The following is a 26,533-nucleotide window of genomic DNA, read 5'->3' as shown; positions in this document are numbered from 1 at the left end:
GAAGCTCTACAAAGATCTCAACTTTTCCTCAAGGCAAAAAGTGTGCAAGCTCAAAAGCACCAAAAATCACCTGTTCTCACTCTTCCACATCATAATTTATTAAATAGTGACTAGCAAACTTATTCCCATGACAAATGAGGAAGTTGCACATGAGAAGGTCAGATGCAAGAAATGCCCTTGATTGATTCCAACTCTAGATTATATTAGGATGAGAAATTTAGGATGTATTTTACAATTATAACCACCCAAACCCATCCCAGCATTGACCAGCTCTGTTGCAGTGCCCACCATGGATGGGCAGAAGTGGAGCTGAAATCAGAGGGCCCCTGATTAATTTCACATTAACTCTGAATTAATGTGAGCAACATCCTGCTGCTGCTGCTCTCCCAAAGCTGTGTCTGTCACCAATTCATGGCTCTGATTTCTTCATGGCCAGAGCCTGGAGCTGACAATTCCAAGCCCTGTGTGGACCATCCACTTAATCTCCTTGTGGGGTCCCTTCCAGCTCAGGATATTCTGTGATTTCTGGGAGAGTTTTGATGTATTTTTCCATTTGCTGGGTTCAGGTTGTGGATATTTAAGGTGATTATTCCCTAACTGACCAAAGAGCCTGGCTCACTGCAGGAACCTGGAGTAAGAGAATTTCTGGAAAAATGAAATATTTCAAATCCCAAGGGTCCTGAGGCAATATGTATCCAAAACCTCTGAAGATCCAGGCTTCCCAAGGGACTGGAACAGGAAAAGAGATGGAATATCACCCTTTTAATATTCCTGAAACTCTTCATGGCTCCCAGGCCTCTAGGCTGGGTGTTTAAAAGGCAGCAGCACCTTCCACAAGCAAACTTTGAATTATATCCACAGAAACCAAAGCCAGTTTCAGTTCCACCCCCAGCACATGCACATCAACCACGGATCAGAGGATGAATTATCCTCAGGGTGTGTAAAGCTCAGGGAAAAACACAAACAGGCTGTTTACCATAGCACCAGGATATTGAGATGCACTCAAAGAATACAAGGAACAAGAGACTCATTCCACTGGCAGAGTAGTAGTCAAAAAGCTTAAACACGTAAATTCCACCCTGAAACGGAAAAAAAAAAGTATGAAAAATAGAGCAAGGCTCCAGCTTCAAAATGTAACAGACAAACTAGCAGCAGTGGGTAGGTTAGGGGCCTATTAGTGTGAATTAAACAGGGTAAGTTTTTTTAAGGCTTGAGGTCCATCCTGACAAAATTAAGAGTGCTGCTGTTAAAACTGAAACGTTTAATTTTGCTGTTTGCTGTTTATTTGGTAATTTAATCATAATTTAATCATTAATAATTTCCCTCAAGCAGTTTGCAAAGTCAACATCTCCAGCTGCCACTTTTTGGACTGTAGGAATGTGGGGATGTGCATTTTGCTGTACCCTGAGCCCTGCAGGGGACACCCAGGTAGGGCCTTTTTGGGACTACCTAAAACCAGAGGCCAGCCAGAATTAAGGGAATAAAAAGCAGTTCTATTTATTGAAGGGCCTGCAGGTACATTTAGGGCAGACAAAGCCCCTCACAGCCTACACCCAAAATGGACCATGGGTCAGGGGTTTTTATACTTTTATAAGTTTGTTCCATTTGCACATTGGGGGTTAATCTGCCAATCCCAGCTGCAGGTAATGAAGTCATTGAGCCCAAGTTTGCTCCCCCCAAGTCCCTTTTGTTCCCATCTCTGGGCCCTGAGGCAGTGAGGTGTCCTTGATTGCCAGGCCTGGAGAGGAATTGTTGTGTGTGCCCAAAATGGGAAAGCTGCAGCTGACACTGGGTGTGGGGTTTGGAGTTACACACTAAAGAGCTGCAGGAGTACCAATAAATTAAATATATACAAGCTAAAATGCTAAGACATCATTCCCACTGACACTCAGGAAGTTGCTGCTTGATTTGCAGTAAATATCAGCTACAAGGGGGATTTGTGCTGTGGTTTTTCCCCTCCCACACATGTGATTTCTGTGTGAGGCAGTCCCAGCAAGCAGGAGCACACAGAGCTGGATAAAATCAGGCACTGCCACTTCATGCAGCTCCTGAGAGTGGCTGCTCAGCCAACACCACTTTGAGTTTATGTGAGCAACATCGACAGGCAAGCTGCAGCTGACACTGGGTGTGGAGTTTGGAGTTTACACTAAAGAACAGCAGGAGTATAAATATATAAAAAATAAAATAGCTAAATATATTAAAAAAACCCAATCCTAATATAAAAGAAATTATATTAATGTAAGTGATAAATACAAATTAAAATATCAAAGCTAGAATCTTAAGGGCGTTCTACGCTTAAACCGCCCAAACTTTGGCGAGTGCCAATCCCGGACAGTCCAGGGGCTGGCAGGGATTTCTGGCTGGGCTGGGGAAGGAGAATGGTGGAGCAGGGCAGAGGCAGCCCCACAGAGCAGTGGGGGGGCAGAGCATCCCACCTGAGGGATGCATGACTTTGAGTTTATGTGAGCAATATCTCCAGGCAAACTGCAGCTGACACTGGGTGTGGAGTTTGGCGTTTACATTAAAGAACGGCAGGAGTACAAGTATATAAAAGATACAAAAGCTAAATATATAAAAACAAAACAATCCTAATATAAAATAAATTATATTAATATAAATCATAAATACAAATAAAAATATCAAAGCTAAAATCTAAAGTGCGTTCTACACTTTAACCGCCCAAACCTTGGAGAGCGCCAATCCCTGACAATCCGGGGGCTGGCGGAGATTCCTGGCTGGGCTGGGGAAGGAGAATGGTGGAGCAGGGCAGAGGCAGCCCCAGGGAGCAGTACCTGAGTGATGTTGGACAGCCCTATCACGTAGGACACGATGCACACCACGGCAATGAACAGCTCGCGGCGGTTGCGCAGCAGCTTGGGGAACTCGTCCACCAGGGCAGTGATGAACCCTTCCACGGTGCAGAACTGCAGGGAAAGGGACACAAAACACACTGCAGAGCCCAGCTGGACATTAAAAACACTGCAGAGCCCAGCGTGGAGTTTTGGGGAGCAGTTTGTGATTGGACCCTTGGCTGGCCTGAGGCTGCAGCAGTCCAGCGAGAAGGGAAAATTCACTTGACTGCAGCGAAAGCTCTGCTCCTGAATATCCTTGGCTCTGTCCAAAGAGATCTGTGCAAAAAGATTTCCAGCTCGAGGAGCACTCAAAATTCTGAGCTATGAACTGTTGCTTTCGCTCTGTGAACAGGAACTGCTCGTTTTTTGTAATAAAGTTGATAAACCTTAAGTTGAGGGCTTTCATCCCTCAATCCCACAAAATAAACTTGTTTATTTTGTAAATCACATAAAAAAGTTCTTTTTTATGTGATACAGGACAGCCAACACACAGAGAAAATCTAACCAGATTGGTGCTTCACACAGAAGGTTAAAGATTCTCATATGTATTAAATCAAATATTCTCTGTATTCCCAGAAAACATTTTTTGTTGAGGCTGTGTCCTCCAAATGGCCACACTCCAGAGTCCCTCTGTGTGTATATATTCAGATAAATGTTATCATTATGGTGGCTGAAATATGATCTGTCCAAGAAGATTTCCAGCTCGAGGAACACTCAAAATCCCGAGCTATGAACTGTTGTTTTCACTCTGTGAACAGAAACTGCTCTTTTTTTGTAATAAAGATGATAAAAATACAGTTGAGGGCTTTGGTGCCTCAATCCTACAAAATAAACTTCTTTTTTATGTGATTTACAAAATAAACTTCTTTTTTGTGTAATACAAAAGAAAGCCAACACACAGTGAAAGTCTAACCAGATTGGTGCTTCACACAGAAGGTTAAAGATTCTCATATGATTCTCATATGTGATAAATAAAATATTCTCTGTATTCCCAGAAAGCATTTTTTGTTGAGGCTGTGTCCTCCAAATGGCCACACTCCACAATCTTTTTTTGTGTATATATTCAGATAAATGTTATCATTATGGTGGCTGAAATATGAAAAGCAGAAGATGAGTAAAGTTTTATTAATTTTCAGCCGAGCAAATAGAATTCAACCAATGGTTACAGCTCCTGTAAATTAGAGTGGATGAAATGTTTCAGTGACAGACAGAAAATGCAGAGAGCATGACAGCCTGTAGATACATATTCCTTTTAATAATATTAGACCACCTTCCTCAGCTGTTAGTTGCCTAGAGACAAATGCTTTCAAGAATATTTCTGACCCAATTTTTCACAGCAGTTTCCCCCCTCCAGAATGAGCAGTGGGTTTTAATGTCAAGCCTGAAGCTCACTGAAAAACAAAGAAATCAAAAGTGTAAATTTTCAACTTCCTTTCATCTCCCAGGATAAAATACCCTCCTTGGTCTTTTTGTGTTCACAGGCTGAAGGCAGCTTGGATTTGTAGAAAATGATGGATTTTCACTCCTGGAAGACAGGTCCAGTGCTAAGGCAGTAAATCCACATTCCTTTACATGCTGGGAGGGCTGTGCTGGGGACTGGGAGCTGCTGCTTTGCCAACTGCAGCTGATTGCAAATAAATTAACACATCTGCCCAGACTGGGCTCCTGAAAATGATCCAGGAGTTCAGCAGCCAGGGGGGACTTCCCTGACCAAATCCTCCAAATATTCCTTGTGAAATAAGGCAGGGTGAAATAAGGCAGGGTGCTCTCCTGAGTGCTGCCACTGGGGCTGTTCTCTGCATTAAAATTAGCACTGATTTACAAAAGGTTTTGTTGGATATAGTTATTTCTAAAGAGTTTTCTCTCATGCTCTGTGCTTTTTTTATTTGTGTCATAATCAACATTTCTAATGATTCCATATGTTAATTATTTAATAGTTTGATCTAGACAGAGGATATCTTGGATTTGCAAAGCTCAGGGCTGGGCATCCTCCTTCATTTCCAGTTGTTAGATATCAGCCTGAGCTTTGGTACAGCCGGAACCAATAAATTGGTGATCCTTCCCCTTGGGAAGTGATTTCAGAGCACATCAAAACTCAGAATATCCTCAGTAACTATCCCACTGCCCTCTGAATTAACTCCAGATCTTAAAATGAAATGTGTGCTGTGTATTTTTGCTCCAGTGGTGAGTTCTTGAGTTGCTGGTAAGAAATACCTGTGGCATCCAAATCTTGTAAAACATATCCCAGTGTCTCCTACACAGCTGAGCATTGCACAGGTATTTTTAACATTGTGATTTAACAGGGAATATTTCAATGATAAACTCTTTTTTGCCTGCAGAATAAATTTTCTGCCCATTTTTCATGTGCTTCCAACAGTTCATGGAAGAGCAGAGGTGTTCAAGCATCATTTTTTTTTACTCAGACTTTCCTGAGTGCCTCCTATACTTTATTTGATTATTCCAGGGACCATCCTGCCCCACTTCCAGCTGACACTCTGAGTTTAGAGTTATACACTGAAGAACTGCAGGACTACAAATATATGAAAAATACAAAAGCTATAAGAATTTATTAAAAAATCCTACTATAAAATAAACCTAATATAAAAGAAATAATCCTAATTTATTAAATAAATCCTAAATTATAAAGTAAATAATCTTTATGTACAACGAAGAGCTGCAGGATTACAAATATATGAAAAATACAAAAACTAAATCTATGAAAAAATCATAATATAAAGCAATCCTAATATAAAAGAAATAATCCTAATTTAATAAATATACTCTAAATAATAAAATAATGAATTCTAAACTATATATATATATTTATATATAAAATATAAAATAAATAATCCTAAATTATTAAATAAATCCTAAATTATTAAATAAATACTAATTTATAAAATAAATAATCTTTATATACACTGAAGAACTGCAGGATTACAAATGTATGAAAAATACAAAAGCTAAATATATAAAAAAATCCTACTATAAAATAATCCTAATATAAAAGAAATAATCCTAATTTATTAAATAAATTCTAAATTATAAAATGATGATTTTGAAATTATAAAAGAAATAATCCTAAATTATTAAATAAATAATCCTAATTATTAAATAAATCCTAAATTATAAAATAAATAATCTTAATATACACTGAAGAACTGCAGGATTACAAATGTATGAAAAATACAAAAGCTAAATATATAAAAAAATCCTACTATAAAATAATCCTAATATAAAAGAAATAATCCCAAAGTATTAAATAAATCCTAAATTATAAAATAAATAATCCTAGATTATTAAATAAATCCAAATTATAAAATAAATAATCCTAAATAAATCCCAAATTATAAAATAAATACTCCTAATAGAAATAAATAAAATACAAATAAAACATCAAACCTGGTTCCACCCAGTGGCAGAAAATCTGTATTTTTATTGATTTTCACCCCAGTTTTACCTGACTGTCAATGCCCAGCATGAGCAGCATGGAGAAGAAGAGGATTGCCCACAGAGGGGAGATGGGCAGCTGTGTCACTGCCTCTGGGTAAGCCAGAAACGCCAGTCCCGGGCCTGGGGAGAGACAGGAGACACAACATCATCGTCAGGGGCTGGGGTTGGGCTCCTCTCTCCTGCTGGGCTCTGGATGCAGCCCCTGAGCAGGGATTTCAGTGCTCACTGCTCCCTGACCACCAGGGCACTGCAAACACCTGGCTTTGAAAATGAACCAGCCAGAACAAAAATAAAATAATAAATACACTCCAAAGCCCCTCAAAGCCAACCAGCAGAACACTGGATGGGTTCAGCAGCTGCTCCTGCTTTGCACCACTCAGAAAAGAAACAGAGCTCAGCAATGGAGAAGACACTTCCCAGCATTTCCATCTGCTATTCCATTCCACTCCCTCCCTCTAAATACTCCTTTGAATAAACTCTGTCATTGTGGATGACCAAACTTCTTAATTCTTCTTCTTCCTAACTGCAGATGGAGGGCGGAGTGTTAAACTCCTATTAAAATCCCCTATTTTCAAACCCTATTTAAAAGGGGATTTTTTGTTCTCATGGCATACCTGGAGTTCAGCTTCAGAGGGAAAACCAGCAAATTTAATAAATAAATTTATTAATACAAAGAATATATTATAAATATAATAAGTTACAATAAATATGTATTTATTATATAACATGTATTAATATTTAACTATTAATTAATATAATATTGAATATATTTATTATATAATAGATATATATTTATTATATAATATCTATTTATATTTATCTATTAATCAATATGATATTTAATATATTTATTATATTATAGATATATATACACATATAATAAATTATAAATTTATAAAGTCACAGAAATAAAGCTCGTGTGTTTCACCTAAGGAGTGCCTCTGATTTTTCAGTTTCCATTAAAAGTCTGTCAGTGACAAGTGCTTGGTCCCAGCCCCCAAACCAGTGGAGCAAGGGTGCCATCAACACCTGGATTGTCAAAGTCTAATGAGGATTTTGAAGCAATTAATTGCTAACAAGAGCAGATATGACTGGAAAGCAGTTCAGAAAACATTCCAAATAGCAGTGCTAAAAGCAAAATAAACTTCAGATAAATATGTTAATTTTACTCTGTTTGGCATTACACAGAAATGCAGCTACTCCTTTTAATAATATCATTTGTTTTATAAGGCTGTATAAAAGATGGCAAAACAACCTCTTATGGTGGTAAAATCTGGCACCAGCCTCTGAGCTTACTAGGAGAAATAAAAGCCTTAATTAAAGGTCAAATTTTTAAATATCCTTTGCTATTAGTGGCCATGGGCATCTTTCAGAGATCTGTTATCAAATGTACTTAATATGATGTAAAAATATTGTGCTGTTTGCAGGTGCAGCCTTTACATAACTCCTTCTGTATCAAAGAAATAAATCCAAAAAGCTTATTTCACACACCACTGCCTTTCCAGAGCAGCTTCTAATAACAGTGCCTGCCATCATCACTTTGCACCTAATCTCTTTGTATGTGTAATTTATTGAAGATTATTTTCAGCGCTTAAATTCTCTCCTTTTCTCACCAAGGAGAATATTCCAGCGGGTTGTGTTTGCTAATACAGTCATCCAGATTTTGTCCACCAGCGAGTTGCAGCCAAGCTTTGAGTTATGAGATCCCTCCCTGTGGCCAGAACTGCTAAGTGAGTATCTGGTGCACCAGCTGGGGCAGGGCAGCCATCTGCTCTGCTGCTTTTTGAGCTTTTTCAGCTGGAAGACACACAAGGAAAAACAGAATCCTCCCATGGACAGCTCCACAGCTCCCTGCCCTAAATAAAATGTCTGTCATGATACAGAGCCACAGGAAACAGGTGTAGGTGTGAACAGGGGAGAAATGGATCTGCCTCCAAGGGCTTAACCTCAAGAAATGGGAAAAGGAGTTAAAACCCAGCTGGACTGGGAAATATTAGTTTAAAAACCACCCCATAATGACCAGCATTCCTCCTTCTCTGCCTGGAGTGGGTTGGGACAACACTTTTCCTCCTGGGAGACTGAGGGGACAGGGAGCTGAGGAGCTGTGGGCAGGGATTTTAAACAGCTGCAGGAACAACCTACAAGCAAAAAAAAAAACAAACCTTGATGCACAGCTTAGAGGAAAATATTTTGGGTACCTGATGCTGCCACATCTGCAATTGGCCTCTTTGTGACATTGGCCATGAATCCCACAATGGAGAAGATGACAAAGCCAGCAAACATGCTCGTGCACGAGTTTATGCAGCACACTATGATGGAGTCCCTGAAACAAAGGGAAGGGGCTTTAAGCAGCAGGGAAAGCAAATGTTCATTCTTTTTGGGTTGTTTTGTTTATTTATTTTTGTCCTGTGGAAAGATCTCAATGATTTAAGATTTCACAGTTTAGGATTTCCCAGTCTGGGCTCCATCCCATGCTGGGGAAGTCTCTCCCCTTGGTGTAAAGGCAGTCACACATCTCACCCCCAGCCAGACAGAACATTTAATATCCAACACTAAACTTTATTTCAATTATCTGTGCACAGAGACAGAAGCCAGCTCCAGCTGAGACAGGCAAGTGGCACTGCAATATGTGCAGTCATCTGCTTACCTGTAAACATTATTGTGGAAAGGGTTGTAACTTCCAAGGGCAATCAGTGAACCAAGGCCCAAACCGTAGGAGAAGAAAATCTGTGTGGCAGCATCCAGCCAAACCTGATGGCAGGAAACAATTTTTTTTTAAAAATCTGTTTCATCTCTTGAGGAGCAGCTCATATGGCTGAAAGGGGAGCAGTGAGGAGTGAAACTTTGGTTTACCAGCATGCAATATTTACCTCAGAGTCTGAAAGCTTGCTGAAGTTGGGAGTGATATAGAATAAAATGCCTTCCTTTGCTCCAGGCAGTGTTACACCACGGAAGAACAAGATAAGCAGCATAACATAGGGATAAGTAGCAGAGAAATACACCACCTGATGTGAAGAAACAAGACAGTGTTAAGTGTGCAAGGAAGAATAATCAAATTGAGGCATTTTTCAATGAAAAGGTTTGGGAAGTGCCTACATGAAAATCCCCTTAACTCCAGCTCTAAAGGCAGGTGGCTGTTACCTATTTTTCTGAAAAGAGAACAGTGTGGACTAGGATGTTTTCACACTTTTTTTGGTATTTAACACAAGGAAGTCCCAAAAGCACAAGGATCATGACACCAGGATCCTGCTTGTAACACATCTGGCAGCTCATTTTTCCCACTCTCTCCTCCTCTATATTACAGGCTTCCTACTTTCTTGCCTTTTTAAAGATCCTGTAAGAAACCCTTTCTGAAGTCAGACTCAGCCCTCTTTTTTCCCTCTTTTTGGCCTCTTTGTGTTTGGAGACAAGAGAAAGAAAATTATTTGCTCTGAGCTCAGCTCAGCCCTGTCCAACACACAGTTCAAGGTGGGTCACAGTTAAAACCACTTGTCAAAAACCAACAATCTGTTCCCTCAGAGTGAAGAAATCCCAGCCCTCTGCACCAGACCTCAGCTCTTCTAACCCAACACCAAGCCCCATTGCTGTGGCTTTTCATTTCCCTGTGATTTCTTCCGACAGGGTAAGGCATCAACCATTAGCAGATGTTGCTGCCCTTTCACTCAGAAAGGTCTCTCAAGAATATAATTTCCTTTAATTGATTTGTAAATCCTAATTTCCACTCACAGCCAGGCAGACCCCAAGAAGCACAGGGTGAAATCCTGTGAGAGGACCTCAAATGTTTCTCACTCACATGAGGGAAGGTGGGAGCAGCTCTTCCCAACACTTCCTTACATATCCAGGTCCAGCAAGAATTTTGCATTTATTGCAGTAGTTCTTCTGAATATTCCAGCTGGTTTGGATAGCAATAGAGTGAGGATGAAGTGGTTTGGTTCCAGCAAGAATTTTGCATTTATTTTGCATTTATTGCAAAATTCTTTCTAGAACCAAACCATTTCATCCCCATTCTGGTGCTATCCAAACCAGCTGCAATATTCATCCCAGGAAGAAGCAAGAATGTTTTTAGGTGATTTTATATCTGGCCAAGCCAAGAGGTATAAGTGAAGCATCTAAGGCTGTGGTCTGACCTAGCTAGAGAGGAGCCAGCTCTTCCTAAAACATGGGGCTGCATCAGTCCAAGAAAACACAAATTAAATCCTTCACAGAGCTCTGACAGCCAAACTGCCCCCGGCGCCTCTTACCTCAAGAACTTTCAGAATATTTGACCAAAATGGGCATTTTTAATTGAAAGATATTAACAGTACTTTTTAATCTTACCTTTCCAGTCCAGCCTACCCCCTTCCAGATACAAAAATACACCAGGATCCAGGCAATTGCCAGGGTGATTGCCAGTGGCCATCGGATTTGCCCAGGCTTTTCCAAGCCGTCGGTCATTTGGTGCATGTTGCGTCTGCAAGGAGCCAACACAACATTTGGCAAAGAATTCAGAGGGTGAAACAGGAAGGACAGCAAGGTGATCCTTGGGCATGCACGGGGAGGAGGGAGGGAAATGCTGAGCTTACTCCCAGAACTCCACCACGGCACTTGTCATGTTGGTGGTGTTCGCTAGGGTGTAGTTGGAGAAGCAGCGGTCGGTGTTCCAGGGGTTCTCACAGTGTTTCCAAGGAAGGGTCTGCAGAGGGGAGAGCACCAAAAACCTGGGGTCAAACACTTCTTAAGCAAGGATTACCTCAGGTGTCTCTTTCTTTGCTAGAACTGACAGCTGAGTGCAGAACTAAAGCACCTGGAGCTCTGCAGACATTGATCTCCCCGGGGTGAAAGTTATTTCAATTCCTATCAGCTGTGGGAGGCAGGTGTGGAATATTCCCTCTTTTCCTTAAAATTGCAGCCCAAATGCTCTGGATTCAATACACTCACCATGAGAGTATGGTGAAACAGCACAAAGGACCTCCTGGAGTTCCTGGTACTTCTTGTTGCAGAAGAGATAACAAAATTGGGATGGTTATTGATCAGAGAGTTTCATTTTCCCCTCAGGTCAGAGGATAATTGGAGAAAGATTAAATATCTATCTGTTATGTGCATGTTCTGCATGTGTCCATCCCATCTTTCAGAAGCTGTGAGGAGCAGAACCTGTTTCTCATGGTATCCATTAGAATGAGCCTCATTTAAATACAATTTATAATCTTTTTGATGGCAATTGTTGGGAAATCCTCTCACAGAACTGCATGCTTTATACACAAGGAGAAGAGGCTTCAAGGGAATTAGAAGTCAATATTCATTTAACACGGGCCACAAGAAACACTTCCAGACTCTGCCTGACCTTTCACATCAATACCAATTCTGAGGACAACAAAGCAGAAATGGTCATGTCACTCCCAGACAGTAATTAATGCAAATTTGGTCAAGGCAAAATCCTTTAAAGCCAAGAACAAGCAAGCATGAGCAAAATTTATAGAAGAGACAATTGAACAATGATGCATTAATTATATACAACTTATGTAAGAATGCTTCCTCAGATGGCCAAACCCCACAAATCAGACAGGACTTACTCAGCTGATGAATCACCCTTGAGGGGAAAAAAAAAGGCAGCTAAAAATAAAGTAAACAGGAAAGAAAACAAAGCAAAAATAACAACAATGAATGGAAGTTCAGAGCTAATCAAATCACAGACCTTCCATTCCATGGGGGTTTCTTTAATAAACCCCCATCATGAAGCCACATTGCAATGATACCATTTCCCAAAGAACTCATATTTGTGTGGCTGCTACTGAAGAAACAAAATAATTAGTTTCACACTAAAATTTTTCTTGGGGGAGTGACTGACCTGTAAGCTCAGTTTTCTGCTCTAAATTTCTTGTGGAGAAAAAAAAAATAAAAGGGATTTTTACAAAATAGGTTTTTTTCAGTAAGAATGGATTATCCTACAGATTTCTGTGCGCGTTGTGTTAACCTCACACATCTACACTGAGGCAGATTAGTGGTGTATCCATATTTTACTCGGCTTTACATCCAAGAAACAATTCCCCATCCCCTCTGACACACACTTACAGTGGTAAAGGAATTATACAGGTAGTATATGGCCCAGGAAATAATCACAATGTAGTAGATATTTAGCCAAAAGGACAGGACTGCAGCAGCCAGCCCCACACCTGCAAGGAAAACAAAGAGAAATAAAACCAAGGGAACTTCCAAGTGAAGGGCAAACACATCACATGGGACAGACAGGCACCACTGGGAAATGTTGTAGGAGTGAGAATTTCAGCAGTGCCACTACACAGAGGTGATTATTTGGGTGATGGCTCAGCCATCCATGAGCTCACTGCCAGCCTTCAGTGGTGGAGTCCCACCTGCTGAGAGTTCCTGGCACGTTTTACTCCCAGGAAAAGGAGCTAAATCAGCTCATTCTCTGGCAGAGCAGCCCCGCAGGAGCTGGTGGCAGATGCACACACTGTGAGAATGTGTTCAAGGCACTCAGGACACGATCACAGTGCCTGCTGGCAGCCAGACCAAAGACGTGCCAGGGTTCCACCACGAGGGTGTCTTCTGCTCCACATGGACACTCCAGGGGTGTTCTGAACTATTCCATGACCCTGAGCTGGAGGAAGTGCTCACAATAATCAGGATAATTCAAAGCAAGGCTGTACCCACAGCAGCAACTCGAGCAAAACCACTTCTCTGTGAGAGACAATTCCATCTCCCTGCGTTTTGCCAGCGCTAAATCTCCCGGAGCAAAATCCAATCTCAACAAACTCTCAGCTCCCCCTGTGCTAATTGTCAATCCTACTGGGTGAGGTAATTTGTAACACCACGTGCAGCTCTGCTGGGCCAGAACTCAGCTCAGGAGCTCGGCAGTGTCAAAGGATTTGGGATTAGAAGGGTGAAAATCATCATTTGGGAGGTCTGTGGGTCTGTGCAGAATCGAGATTAAAACCCCTGGGGTTCTGCCAATCAAACCTCAAACTTAAAGCATGGAGTGAGTTTTTCTTAAGGAATTCAGTATGAAATTGCCAAAAGTGTCTGGCTTTGGAATTTCAGTTTAAAAACCAGTTGATGCCAATCTCTGTGAGCTCAGAAAAATTTACCAAAGTTTACCAAATCGCTGCGAACACATCCAATCCTGCTCAGACAACTACTGCTGGATATGCTATTTTTAACGGTCTTCATGCATTTCTACAGAAACCCACAAGAGTTTTTGAAGCTCAAAAATAAGTTTGTTACAATTCTAATGCCTAAATGTCACTATTTTTAATGGAGAATAAAAAAATATAGCCCAGCATGTTTCAAAATCATCAGAAAATCAGTGTGTCTTCTCTAGAAAAATCATGGTTTAAATATAAATGAAAGGCACTAAGAAACATCCTTGCCCTGGCACTTTGGGAAACTTCTGCAGTTTGGAACCAAATGAGAAAGAATTGGGATCCATACTGTACCTTTGAACATTGGAGCAAGCTTCCACACCCCAAGGCCTCCTATAGATGTGTACTGACCAAGGGAACACTCCAAAAGGAACAGTGGCACTCCAGCAAAAATTAAAGTAAGGAAATAGGGAATCAAGAATGCACCTAAAAAGAAATTTTTAACAAGCCTGTTACAGTGGGGAAAAACACAAGTGAATTTCCAGTTTCCATCCCTGTTACGTATGAAAAAAAACCCACAGGGATTTTTTCCTCTCAGATGTAACTTTTCAAAAATGTTAGTGGAAATCACACGTGCACTTCTGAACCAGCACCTCCAGAGGTGAAAATAAAGGGAAAACGAGAACTCCCCATCGTTTAAATGTTTTCTGTGGAAGTAAAAAGCTGAAATCCAGAAGCCTGTGGGCTTTGCTGCCTTCACCTCTCACAGAGAGCGCAAAGGCTTTAACCAGCCCTGGCAGCTTTCCAGCCTTTTATGGAGAGCTCAGAGTCAGCTACAAAACCCATGAAATCCTCTCAAAACTCAGCCCAAAAGAGAGTGATCTGCAGGGTGGGATGGAGGGCAACCTGCTTTAGTTCTGCTCTGATACTTTATGGTCTTTTAAGTGCCACTGACAGCTCGGAGTTAGGATAAACTTCAGAGCAGAGCTCAAAGCAGAGCTCCACACTCCAAAATGGCTCTGAACCTCCTGGAATACTGGAAAGTACTAAAACCCAAAAAACCCAAGCCAAAACAACAACAGCAAACCCCCTAAAACAAACCAAAATCAAACAACAACAAAACAACAAAAAACCCCAGGCCCAAAACATCACAGCAAATAACCAAAAAAAACAAAAAATCAAAAACCAAACAAAAAACCCAAAAGCCAAACCAAAACAACAACAAAAAACCCCCCCAAAACAAAACAAAAAACCCAAAAACTAAACCAAAGCAACAACAAAACTCCAAAACACCAAAAAATGAAAATCCCCCCAAAACCCCCCAAACCCCTCACAGCAAAGAAACAAACAAAAAATAAAAAAACCAAAAAAAACCAACAAAACCCAAAAAATACAAAACAAAGTAAAGCCAAAAAAGACTCCACAGCAAACAATCAAACAGAAAACCCAAAACCCCAAACCAAAACAGCAACAAAAACTGAAAGACCAAACAAAACAGTAAACTCAAAAAAACTATCCAAAACACCATAGCTAACGAACAAAAAAAAGCCAATAAAACCAACCTCAACCTCACCCAATAAACCAAACCAACTAACCAACCAAAAAAAACAACCCAAAAAATTCTCAAAAAAATCCTGCAACCCCACAAAAAACCAACAAAAAATCCCCAACCACATGTATGAAAAATCTCTCCAAACCAGGTTTTGATTTGCTGCTGATTTGCTGGTGACTCCTACCCCACAAACCCGGCCAACGTACCTCCACCATTCTTGCCGCACAGGTAGGGAAATCTCCACACATTCCCTAAGCCAATGGCATAACCTACACAGGACATAAGAAAGTCAAATTTCCCTTTCCAAGTGTCTCGGTCTGGAAGGTCCGTCTTCTTCTTCTGCACTTTTACTACCAAGGTTTTGGGCTTGTCGTTGGTGATGGAGGCGTCGACCTCGGTGGAGATCTGTCCGTCCGCCACTTTGGTGCCGTTGGTGGCCATGTCTCTGGGCTTGGCAGGCGAGGCTCTGGCGGCGGCGGGGCGGGAGATGTCAGCACCAGTCCACGTGGACAGCAGCTTTGCGGCTCGTGGCGATCCACCCGATGCACGAGGGAGCGATGGCGAGCGCAGGGCCGGCCCGCGGAGCCGCCGCGTGGAGCCTCAGCGCGCCCCGGAGCCACCTGCGCGACACCACGGGCACACTCAGACACACGGACACGGGATAGTGGGAGGAATGGGCCCTGCTCTAGGGGATGGGGCTGGACCCAGCAATCCCTACAAAACAAGCCCTAAGATCCACTGGTTGGAACTTTTCCCCATGGATCGCCCATGAGTCTACAGAAAAAAGAATTTACAATCTACAGAAAAAAGAATTAAAAAAAAAAAAAAAACAAGGAATAGCAGTTGCCACCTTTAATAGTGGGTTAATGCTGAATTTAAAACTTTTACGTTCTAACATTGATGTTACCAAAACAATCTCCGAAACCCATTAATTGTATTTTTTTCTATGGATAGCCTATGAGTATACAGAAGAAAGAATTTAAAAAACCCAAGGAATAGCAGTTGCCATCTTTAATAGTGGGTTAATGCTGAATTTGGAATGATCATAACTAATCCAAAATAATCTCCAAGACCCATTTATATATTCTTTCCTATGGATTGCTTGTGAGTTTACAGAAAAAAGAATTAAAAAAAAAAACCAAACCCACAGAATAGCAGTTGCCACCCTTAAAATAGTGGGTTAATTCTGAATTTGGAATGTTCATGACTAATCCAAAACAAGCTCCAAGACCCACAGATTGTATTTTGTCCCCATAGATCTTCTATGAGTCTACAGAAAAAAGAATTTAAAAAAAACAAACCAAGGAATAGCAGCTGCCACCTTTAATAGAGGGAATACTGAATTTAGAATGTTCACTGCCATGTTACCAAAACAATCTCCAAGACCCATTTATTGTATTTTTTTCTATGGATCACCTATGAGTCTACAAAGGAAAGAATTTAAAAGAAAACTAAACCAAGGAATAGCAGTTGCCACCTTTAGTAATGGAAATACTGAATTTAGAATGTTCACAACTAATCCAAAACAATCTCCAAGACCCATTTATGATATTTTTTGATAGATCTATTTTATGATAGCTCTTCTGTGAGTCTACAGAAAAAAGAATTTAAAAACAAACAAACCAAGGAATAGCGGCTGCCACCTTTAATAGAGGGAATACTGAATTTGGAATGTTCACTGTGGTGTTGCCAAAACAATCTCCAAGACCCATTTATATATTCTTTCCTATGGATTGCTTATGAGTTTACAGAAAAAAGAATTGAACAAAAAAAACAAACCAAGGAATAGCAGTTGCCACCTTTAATAGTGGGGTAATGCTGAATTTGGAATGTTCACAACTAATCCAAAACAATCTCCAAGACACATTTATTATATTTTTTCATATGGGTTGCCCATGAGTCTACAGAGAAAAGGATTATGAAAAAAAAATCAAACCAAGGAATAGCAGTTGCCACCTTTAATAGTGGGAATACTGAACTTAGAACATTCATGGCTAATCCAAAACAACCTCCAAGACCCATTTATTATCTTTTTTCCTATGGATCACCTATGAATCTACAAAGAAAGGAATTTAAAAAAAGAACCAACCAAGGAATAGCAGTTGCCACCTTTAATAGTGGGTTAATAATGAATTTAGAACATTCACTGTGGTGTTACCATAACAATCTCCAAGACCCATTTGTAATATTTTTTCCTATGGATCCTCCATGAGTGATCTACAGAAAAAAGAATTTAAAAAAAAATTCCCAAGGAATAGCAGTTGCCATCTTTAATAGTAGGAATACTGAATTTAGAATGTTTACAACTAATCCAAAATAATCTCCAAGACCCATTTATTATATTCTTTCCTATGGATTGCCCATGAATGATCTACAGAAAAAAAATAATTTACAATCTACAGAAAAAAGAATTAAAAAAAAAACAACCAAAGGAATAGCAATTGCCACATTTAATAGTAGTTTAATACTGAATTTGGAATGTTCATGACTAATCCAAAATAACCTCCAAGACTCACAGATTGTATTTTGTCTCTATAGATCTTCTATGAGTCTACAGAAAAAAGAATTTAAAAACAAACAAACCAAGGAATAGCAGTTGCCACCTTTAATAGTAGGTTAATACTGAATTTGGAATGTTCATGACTAAGCCAAAACAATCTCCAAGACCCATTAATTATATTTTTTCCTATAGATCGCCTATGAGTCTACAGGAAATAGAATTAAAAATAAAAACAAACCAAGGAATAGCAGTCACTACCTTTAATAGTAGGTTAACAGTAAATTTTAAAAGTTCACCGTTAATCCAAAACAATCTCCAGGACCCACAGATTGGATTTTGTCCCTATAGATCTTCTGTGAGTCTACAGAAAAAAGAATTTAAAAAACCCAAACCCCAAGGAATAGCAGTTGCCACCTCTAATAGTGGATTAATAGTGAATTTAGAACGTTCACAATTAATCCAAAGCGATCTCTGAGACTCATTTATTATGTTTTGTCCCTGTAGATCACTTACAAGTCTATGGAAAAAAGAATAAAAAAAAACAAGCCAAGGAATAGCAATTGCCATCTTTAATAGTGGATTAATAGTGAATTTAGAACATTCACAATTAATCCGAAACAATCACTGAGACCCACTGATTATATTTCATCCCTATATATCTCTTACAAGTCTACAGAAATAATTAAGAAAAGAAAAAAACAGATCAAGCATAGCTGTTGCCACCATTAATAGTGGATTTAGAGAGTTCACTATTAATACAAAACAATCTCCAAGATCCACTTATTATACTTTGTCCCTATAAATCTCTTATGAGTTTACAGAAAAAATTAAAAAAATAAATCAAGAAACAGCAGTTGCCACCCTTACTAGTGGATTAATAGTGTGTTTAGAACATTCAATATTAATCCAAAACAATCTCCAAAACCCACTGATTATAATTTTTCCAATAGATCTCCTAGGAGTCTACAGGAAGAATTAAAGAAAGTAATCAAGGAATAGCAGTTGCCACCATTAATAGTGGATTTAGAGTGTTCACTATTAACCAAAACAATCTCCAAGACACATTTATTATATTTTTTCTATAGATCTCCTATGAGTCTACAGAGAAAAGAATTTTTAAAAAAATTCAAAAAATAGCAGTTGCCACCTTCTATAATGGATCAATAATGAATTTAGAACATTTACTATTAATCCAAAACAATCTCCAAGATCCATTTCTTATATTAGCTGCTATTAATTTCTTATGTGTCTACAGAAAGAATTAAAAAAAATAAATTAAGAAGTATCACTTGCCACCTTTAATGGTAAATTAAACAGTAAATTTTAAAAGTTCACTATTAATCCAAAACAACCTCCAATGTGCACTGATTACATTTTGTCCCTATAGATCACTTACAGGTCTACAGAAAAAATGTAATAATTTCAACTAATAGCAGTTGCCGTCTTTAATAGTGGATTAATACTGAATTTAGAATGCTCACTGTTAACCAAAACAATTTCCAAGACCCATTCATTATAATTTTTTCTATAGATCTCTTATTAGTCTGCAGAAATAATTTAAAAACAATTTTAACTAATAGCAGTTGCCATCTTTAATAGTGGATTAATACTGAATTTAGAATGTTCACTGTTAACCAAAACAATTTCCAAGACCCATTTATTATAATTTTTTCTATAGATCTCTTACAAATCTGCAGAAAGAATTTAAACCCAATTTCAACTAATAGCAGTTGCCATATTTAATAATGGGTTATTAGTGAATTTAGAAAGTTCAGTATTAATCCAAAACAATCTCCAAGACCACTTATAATCCTTTTTCCCTATAGATGAGTCTACACAAAAAAAGAATTCAAGAAATACCAACCAAGCGATAGAAGTTGCCATGTTTAATAGTGAATTAACGCTAAATTTAGAATGTTGGCCATTAACCAAAATAATCTCTCTTATTATATTTTGTCCCTAGAGATCTCTTAAGAATCTGCAGAAAGAATTATAAAAAGGTAAATCAAGAAACAGCAGTTGCCACCATTAACGGTGCTGGCATGGTGGATTTGTAGTGAAATTAGAAAGTTCTCTTATCTAAAACACCTTTCCCTGAAATGCTCCCAAAGGAATTAAACAATAAATCAGATCAAGCAATGGTACTTAATCCTGGGTAATGATGTCAAGTTTTACATGTGGTTATAATTAGCTGTTAATGTAAGACAAATGTTTGACAAAGCTGAAATTGTCAGCACAGTGAGATGGCAGCCTGCAATGGCCACTCCTCATTTCTGTTCCCAACCATTTTAACCTTTTAAAACACCATTGCCGTTGCTAGGTACACTTCCAAAAGCTAAATAAAACAATAATCAAGGAAGCAAATATGGATTATTAAAATACCGGGGGTGTTTCAATCAACTTTGAAGTGCTTGTGGCTCCTGCACGCTTCCACAGCTGGAAAAAACCTACTGAAATAAAGCTTTTCATGTCTTCTGTGACCCATCCACAACCAATTTATTGTCTGTTTTCTCTTGATAACTCCTTTTTACCAGCCCAGTGCTCAAATCAGAGGTGCAGCACATGAAACAATGGCCATGGTGAAGAAGCTGCACCTTGTGTTGGCAACACTCGGCACAAGCTCAGGCAGAGATCAACAACAATTTTATTTACACATTTTTGGAAGGGAGGATTGAGGTTCTAACTGAAAGTTATGGTAAAAGAAACATGAAAAAATATGTAAAGACTTTATTTTTCTTTGAATTGTCATTTCTGATCACTGCATGACTATAAAGCCACGTGCAATTATTAAAAGGAAGATTTTGCTTGGAAGCTGTAGAAAATCAGCTGTAGGTGTGGTTGCGGTGAGGAGAGAACAAGGACAGTGCTTGTAACCTTCCTGCCTGTTCCACTTCAGGGTGGGCCTCAGAGAGGAAAACCTATCTCTGCCTGCATTCTCACAAGCCCTGTGTGCAGATATCTCCTTTTTAAATCCAGTTTTCCACATGGCATGCCTGTCCAGTGTTCTGGACCAAACCCCACCACTCTCAGCATTCCAGGAAAGGCATTTCCCAATGCAGGAGGAAATTGGGATAAGGGTGGGACTCAGAGAGGGAAAATTCATCTCTGCCTGCATCCTCACAAGCCCTGTGTGCAGATATCTCCTTTTAAACCCCTTTTTCCACATCCCACACCTGTCCAGTGTTCTGGACCCAACCCCAGCACTCCCAGCTGTGCTCAGCATTCCAGAGAAAGCATTTCCTGATGCAGGAGGAAACTGGGATCAGGATGGAATTCAGAGAGGGAAAATTCATCTCTGCCTGCATCTTCACAAGCCTATGTGCAGATATCTCCTTTTTAAACCCAGTTTTCCACATCCCACACCTGTCCAGTGTCCTGGACCCAGCCCCAGCACTGCCAGCTGTGCTCAGCATTCCAGGAAAGGCATTTCCTGATGCAGGAGGAAACTGGGATCATGGTGGGCCTCAGAGAGGGAAAATCCATCTCTGCCTGTGTCCTCACAAACCCTGTGTGCAGATATCTCCCATTTCTCCACATCCCATGCCTGTCCAGTGTCCTGGACCCAACCCCACCACTCCCAGCTGTGTTCAGCATTCCAGGAAAGGCATTTGCTGATGCAGGAGGAAATTGGGATGATGGTGGTGGCAAAAGGGGGCTCCTCCTGGGAGAGCACCCCGAAACTGGGAGCTGCCCTCCCTCTGCAGGGCCATGCGTGGGTGGCTGCACAGCTGCAGGTGCAGCCCCAGATGTGCAGTTTGGCAGCTCCATCTGCTGCTCAACAGCCAGAACTGATCGTGGATCCTTTCAACCAACACAGCCTGGATGGAAAAAAGAACCCACCTGGGTGTCCTGGGACTTTACAAACAGCCCTGCACTAGATTAGATTTGTTTTGTTGCTGCAGTTTGTGTTTGGGTTGGGCTTTGCCATTAGCAGAGTTTCCAAGTATTGGGAGAGGCTGAATGTGTTGAGGATGAGTGGAAAAAACCCAAACCAACATAAAATCTCCCTTCAGTAACTCAGCACTGCAGGGAGAGATCTACATGTACATTTCTGGTTTGGTTCATCATGAGGGAGAAATTCCTGCTCCCAGGAATCTGGCCTGAGTCAGAATGGAGCAACAAAGACAGGAAGGACAGGGATTGAGAGGGAAAGGGATTGAGGGGAAAGGGATTGAGAGGGAAAGGGATTATGGGGACAGGGATTATGGGGACGGGGATTGAGAGGAACAGGGATTGAGCGGGACAAGGATTGAGGGGACAGGGATTGAGATGGAAAGGGATTGCAGGAACAGGGATTGAGAAAACAGGGATTGGAAGAACAAGGATTGAGAGGGACAGGGATTGGAGGAACAGGGATTGAGGGGACAGGGATTGGAGGAACAGGGATTGCAGGAAAAGGGATTGAGGGGACAGGGATTGGAGGAACAGGGATTGGAGAAACAGGGATTGAGAGGGACAGGGATTGCAGGAGCAGGCATTGCACAAGCAGGGATTGAAAAGAACAGTGATTGAGAGGAACAGGGTGAGAGGAGCAGGGATTGAGCCCCTGAGATCTCCAAACAGGTCCCACAGGTGAGTGCTGGGCATGGAGCCTGTCCTGCTGTCCCAGCCCTCCCAGGCTGTGCTGGGCTTTACGGCCTCTGCTGAGTGCACAGAGAAACAGCCCAGTGCAGGACTTAGTGACAAAGACAAACCAGAGGGTTAGTTAGGAAATCTTCATGAATAAAGCAGGAACCTCCTGGAGGAAGGAGCCCAGACCTGTTTCAGCACTTCCCAAGGCAGCCCAGCCCATTTGTGTCAAGGGTGATGTATGCCTGGCAGGCAGCCTGGGGCTTTTTATGTTAAAATACATTGAAAACAGTGCTTCAAACAATCACCTGGGGATGTGCTGCACTTTATGCCACAACACAACTACTGCACACACCACAGGTATCCCAAACCTTGGCAGCAACAAACCCAGAGCCTCAGCAGAGGCTGCTTTTAGAGGATGCAGGTGAGGATTGAGCAGTTTGCTGCCCCACCACTGCTGGTGCCATCCTTCCAGCTCCTCCTGGCATTGGCTCATACATGGACATTTGTGCATTTATGGGCACACAGCACATCAGCTTCAAACAATGAACAAATACTCCAATTCCAGTTTGGAAATTAGAGGTTTTTCCAAACTATGAAAAGTAACTTTTCCCAAGCTTAAGAAATAATGGTAATAATTACAACAACAGAAGTGGAGTCTAACCTCCAATCCACGCTCTCCATACACTGCAGTGCTTTATGACTTACAGAAACCTGGAAGAACTGGCAGTGCAGCACAAAGACCCTGGGTACACGCTCTCTAATCACATTAGGCACTATCCCACAGCACTGGGATTTAAATTTCAAATTGCTCTGACATGGAATGGGACAGAAAGACACTTATGTAAGCTCCATGGGCAGCAAGAAATACAAGCGGCAGCTGTCAGGCAGCAGAGCAGGTACAGCACCCACTGCCTTTGTGGGGAAGAGATGGAGAAATCCCTTAAACAACTCTGCCTTTGCTGCCCCATCCCCTCAGGCCAGCCCTGAGTGTTGAAGGTTCAATGCAAGTTGTTTTCCATTCCCATCTGTATGGCAGATTACCTTTGCCAAGTGGGCAGTTTGCCCTATCTCTCTCTTTGAGTGACCACATTCACACCTCCCTCAGGAGGGGACATTGCTGATAACAGCTACTGAATGTCACTGCATGGCTGATAAGAACTATAGCATCCCACTGGGAGATGTGAGCCCAGAGGGAGGAGCCAAGCATTACTACCTAGATACAATCCAGAGGGAGGAGCCAAGCATTCCTACCCAGATATAATCCAGAGGGAGGAGCCAAGCATTGCTACCCGGATATAATCCAGAGGGAGGAGCCAAGCATTCCTACCCAGATATAATCCAGAGGGAGGAGCCAAGCATTGCTACCCAGATATAATCCAGAGGTTCTGAGACACCAGCACGGCTTCTCCATGGGATTCACCAGAGGAACAGCAGCTGTCTCTCTTTCCATTGGATCTTCAGAGGAAGAATACATCCTCAGCTACAGATCCCCCCTGCTCCAGCAGAACCACCCCTGACACTGCAGGAGGGCTGCAGCCACATTTCCAGTTGGACTGCTACCAACACCCTGACCCACACGGATTGGTTGGTCAGAACCCAGGTTGGGTTCTGACTCTGTGTGTGTTGTTCTAGTGCACTGCATTGCTTATTTTATCCTTTTATTTTTCCTTCCCTATTAAAGAACTGCTATTTCCTGCTCCCATATTTTTGCCTGAGAGCCCCTTAATTTAAAATTTATAGCAATTTGGAGGGGTGGGGAAGGTTTACATTCTCCATTTCAGGAGAGGCTCCTGCCTTCTTTAGCAGACTCCTGTCTTTCCAAACCAAAGCTAGGAAGGGCACAGCAGCTTCCCACCACATTCCTCAGGGCACAAAGGAGCCTCCTTGACTTCAGTTACTAGGGCTGCTGAGCCAAGGGCTGCAAGGATCTGCAGCAGGATCCCAGCTGGGCAGGAATGGCCTGGGGCAGAGCCAAGCTCACATAGCAGCCCAGGGCATGGGCACTGCCAGGGAAACTGCCACAAAGGCAGGGCCACTGCACAAAGGCAGTTTTCTCTCTCCTGGGCTGCACAGAAGTGGATTGGAGGAGTTGAGCTCATGAAAGTGAACAGCAGGATTGGTGTCATCTCTCACAGGTTCTCTTGCTTGTGGCAGCAAAAGGCAAGGAAATCTCTGTATGAGCACAACTAAAACCAACAAAATCTCTACCTGTTTGTGCACGACCAAAATCAACAAAATCTCTATTTGTGCATGACCAAAACCAACAAAATCTCTATCTATTTGTGCACGACCAGCTGTGCAAACATTTCTGCTCAGGATGGGGCCAGGAAGGTGGGCAGTGGAAGGAAATGCATCAGATGCACTCTGCAGACTGTGGTGCCTAAAGTAGGATGTGAAAACTGATTTTTGACATGTCTGTATGAATGTTAGCGTTGAGAAAAGCAGAATTGTCCATTTTGGGTGCCTGAGACTTCTCAAGAGCAAGGATCCAGTGCTTACTTGTGGAAATCCCAGCTCACTGGTTCCAAAGTCACCTGTAAAACACCCCCTCACCAAACCCCAAAGAGTAAAAACTTGTGAAATAACCAGAACTTCAGAGTTAAACTTGGGAAAACCTTCTCTCTTCTGGCACAGCTTTTAAATCCAGCTGTGCTGACAGAAAAGGCATCAGAATCTCAGAACCAGATCCCTGTGCACATCTGGGCCCCAAGCCCTGCAGAAAGGAGCCCAACAGGGCAGGGCAGGGCTAGGCTCGAGGGAGGGCTCAGTGCCACAGGTAAAAATGCTGCAGACTGGTGGCCAAATATTCATCAGGAGAAGGCACCACCATGGGTAAACAGCAGAGAAAGCTCTTCTCAATTAATTCTCCACTGATCAAAACCCCAACAGTTCCAAGGCATCTTTGCTCTTCTCCACCCAGGACACACTAAAAGCAGGAAAGGCTCCAATCTGAGGCAGGTGTCACAGCCCAGAAAGGAGGTATTGGAACAACCTGGACAAGTTCTGCCATTCCAGTATCAATTCTAACCTGTTCTACTGCCTGCTGCTCCTTCAAGCTCAGGGTCCAGGTTAATTCACTGTTTCATTTATTTTATGTGATCATGCAAGACTACACCTAGTCCAAGCAGGATGTCAGAGACAAGCAAATATTTTTATTTAAAACAAATTTTGCGTGGATGTGGAGAATCCAGTCCCATCTGAGTCCAGTTCCTTGGTGCAACCTGATGCCCCAAAGAGCAGCCCAAGGAGGAAAAAGGGGAGGATGTGGCTGAGTTAAAGCCTGGCAGAGGGGAGCCCACGTTCAGGTTTCAGACATTGCCACCTCCTCTGATCTTTGCAGCTGAGGAGGAGCTCAATCAGAACCCATCTCCCCAGGCTGATGGGCTGTGCTTCCTGCTCAGCCTGGTCTTAAATCCCCCAAAGAGCATCTTCACCTGGTCCTGAATCCCCCAAAGAGCATCTTCACCTGGTCCTGAATGCCCCAAACATCATCTGTCTTCACCTGGTCCCTAAATCCCCCAAAGAGCATCTCCAGCAGCAGCCAGCGGAGCCAAAGGGAGCCCCAGATGGGAGAAGGGACCACTTTGGGGGTCAGGGTTGGAAGGTGAGGTGGAGCCAATGCAGAGGCAGCAGCTGGAGGCTCTGTCTGCACAGCTGGGGCTGATTCAGATGTGGGGCAGATCCAGCTGTGGGGCAGATCCAGCTGTGGGGCTGCCAGAGCCAGCTCTGAGGGGACAATTCCTGAGGCAATTCCTGCTGTGGGCAGCCTCAGGCCAGAGGAGCCAGGCAGGAGAGAAGTTGAGACTTTGAGCTTTTCCAGAGAAGGAGCCACTGGAGTGGGGAGACAGAGCTGAGGTCAAACAATGGGTGAGACAAAGCTGAGACGAAGCAGGAGAAGAGGCCAATGGATTTCCCTCTGTCCCTCTGTCCAAGACAGGAATGTGTTGGGAGGTGACAGAACTGTCATGGAATCAGTGAGGCTGGAAAAGCCCTGTGAGATCCTCACACCCACCCCTGACCAACCCAGCCCTGCCAAGCCCACCGTGCACCTCTGTCCCCACATCTGCACATCCCTTAAATCCCTTCAGGGATGGTGGCTCAGACACTTTCCTGGGCAGCCTCTTCCAGTGCAGGACAATCTTTTTGGTTATGAAATTTTCCCAAATCTCCAATCTGAATCTGCTCTGGAGCAACTTGAGGCCACTTTTGCTCCTCCTGTCCCTGTTCCCAGCCCGACTCTCCCAGTCGTCCCCTCCTGTCAGGAGCTGTGCAGAGCCACAAGGTCTCCCCTGAGCCTCCTTTTCTCCAGGCTCAGCCCCTCCCCAGCTCCCTCAGCCCCTCCCCAGCTCCATTCCCTGCCCTGGGCCCCTCCAGCCCCTCCAGGTCCCTCTTGTGAGGGGCCCCAAAGTGGCCCCAGGGTTTGGGGTGGTGCCTCAGCAGGGCCAGCTCAGGAGACAATCCCTGCCCTGCTCCTGTGGCCTCTCCACTGCTGACCCAGCCCAGGTGCCCTTGGCCTCCTGCACATCTG

The 26,533-nt window shown here is 42.1% G+C and overlaps 1 protein-coding gene across 2 annotated transcripts in view; it reads right to left on the bottom strand.

Moving 5' to 3' along the window:
• The window catches only part of SLC6A1 (solute carrier family 6 member 1), a 72,685-nt gene that overhangs the window by 6,846 nt on the left and 39,306 nt on the right, over window positions 1–26,533 (bottom strand). For both annotated transcript variants that reach the window (XM_054281310.1, XM_054281309.1), the window contains exons 2-12: window positions 15,140–15,553; window positions 13,736–13,867; window positions 12,354–12,454; window positions 10,868–10,977; window positions 10,623–10,755; window positions 9,176–9,310; window positions 8,953–9,056; window positions 8,504–8,628; window positions 6,313–6,425; window positions 2,793–2,924; window positions 977–1,079 (exon numbers count right to left, since the gene is read on the bottom strand). In XM_054281310.1, coding sequence (XP_054137285.1) covers window positions 977–1,079; window positions 2,793–2,924; window positions 6,313–6,425; window positions 8,504–8,628; window positions 8,953–9,056; window positions 9,176–9,310; window positions 10,623–10,755; window positions 10,868–10,977; window positions 12,354–12,454; window positions 13,736–13,867; window positions 15,140–15,374 — 1,423 coding nt within the window. In that variant the 5' untranslated portion in view covers window positions 15,375–15,553. The remainder of the gene's footprint in view (window positions 1–976; window positions 1,080–2,792; window positions 2,925–6,312; window positions 6,426–8,503; window positions 8,629–8,952; window positions 9,057–9,175; window positions 9,311–10,622; window positions 10,756–10,867; window positions 10,978–12,353; window positions 12,455–13,735; window positions 13,868–15,139; window positions 15,554–26,533) is intronic.

The sequence above is a fragment of the Melozone crissalis genome, unplaced genomic scaffold (genome assembly GCF_028551555.1).
Source record: "Melozone crissalis strain CALT ecotype California unplaced genomic scaffold, PUWL_Pcris_2 ptg000029l_1, whole genome shotgun sequence".
Taxonomy (NCBI): Eukaryota; Metazoa; Chordata; class Aves; order Passeriformes; family Passerellidae; genus Melozone; species Melozone crissalis.
This window is presented reverse-complemented; position numbering and strand designations above follow the sequence as displayed.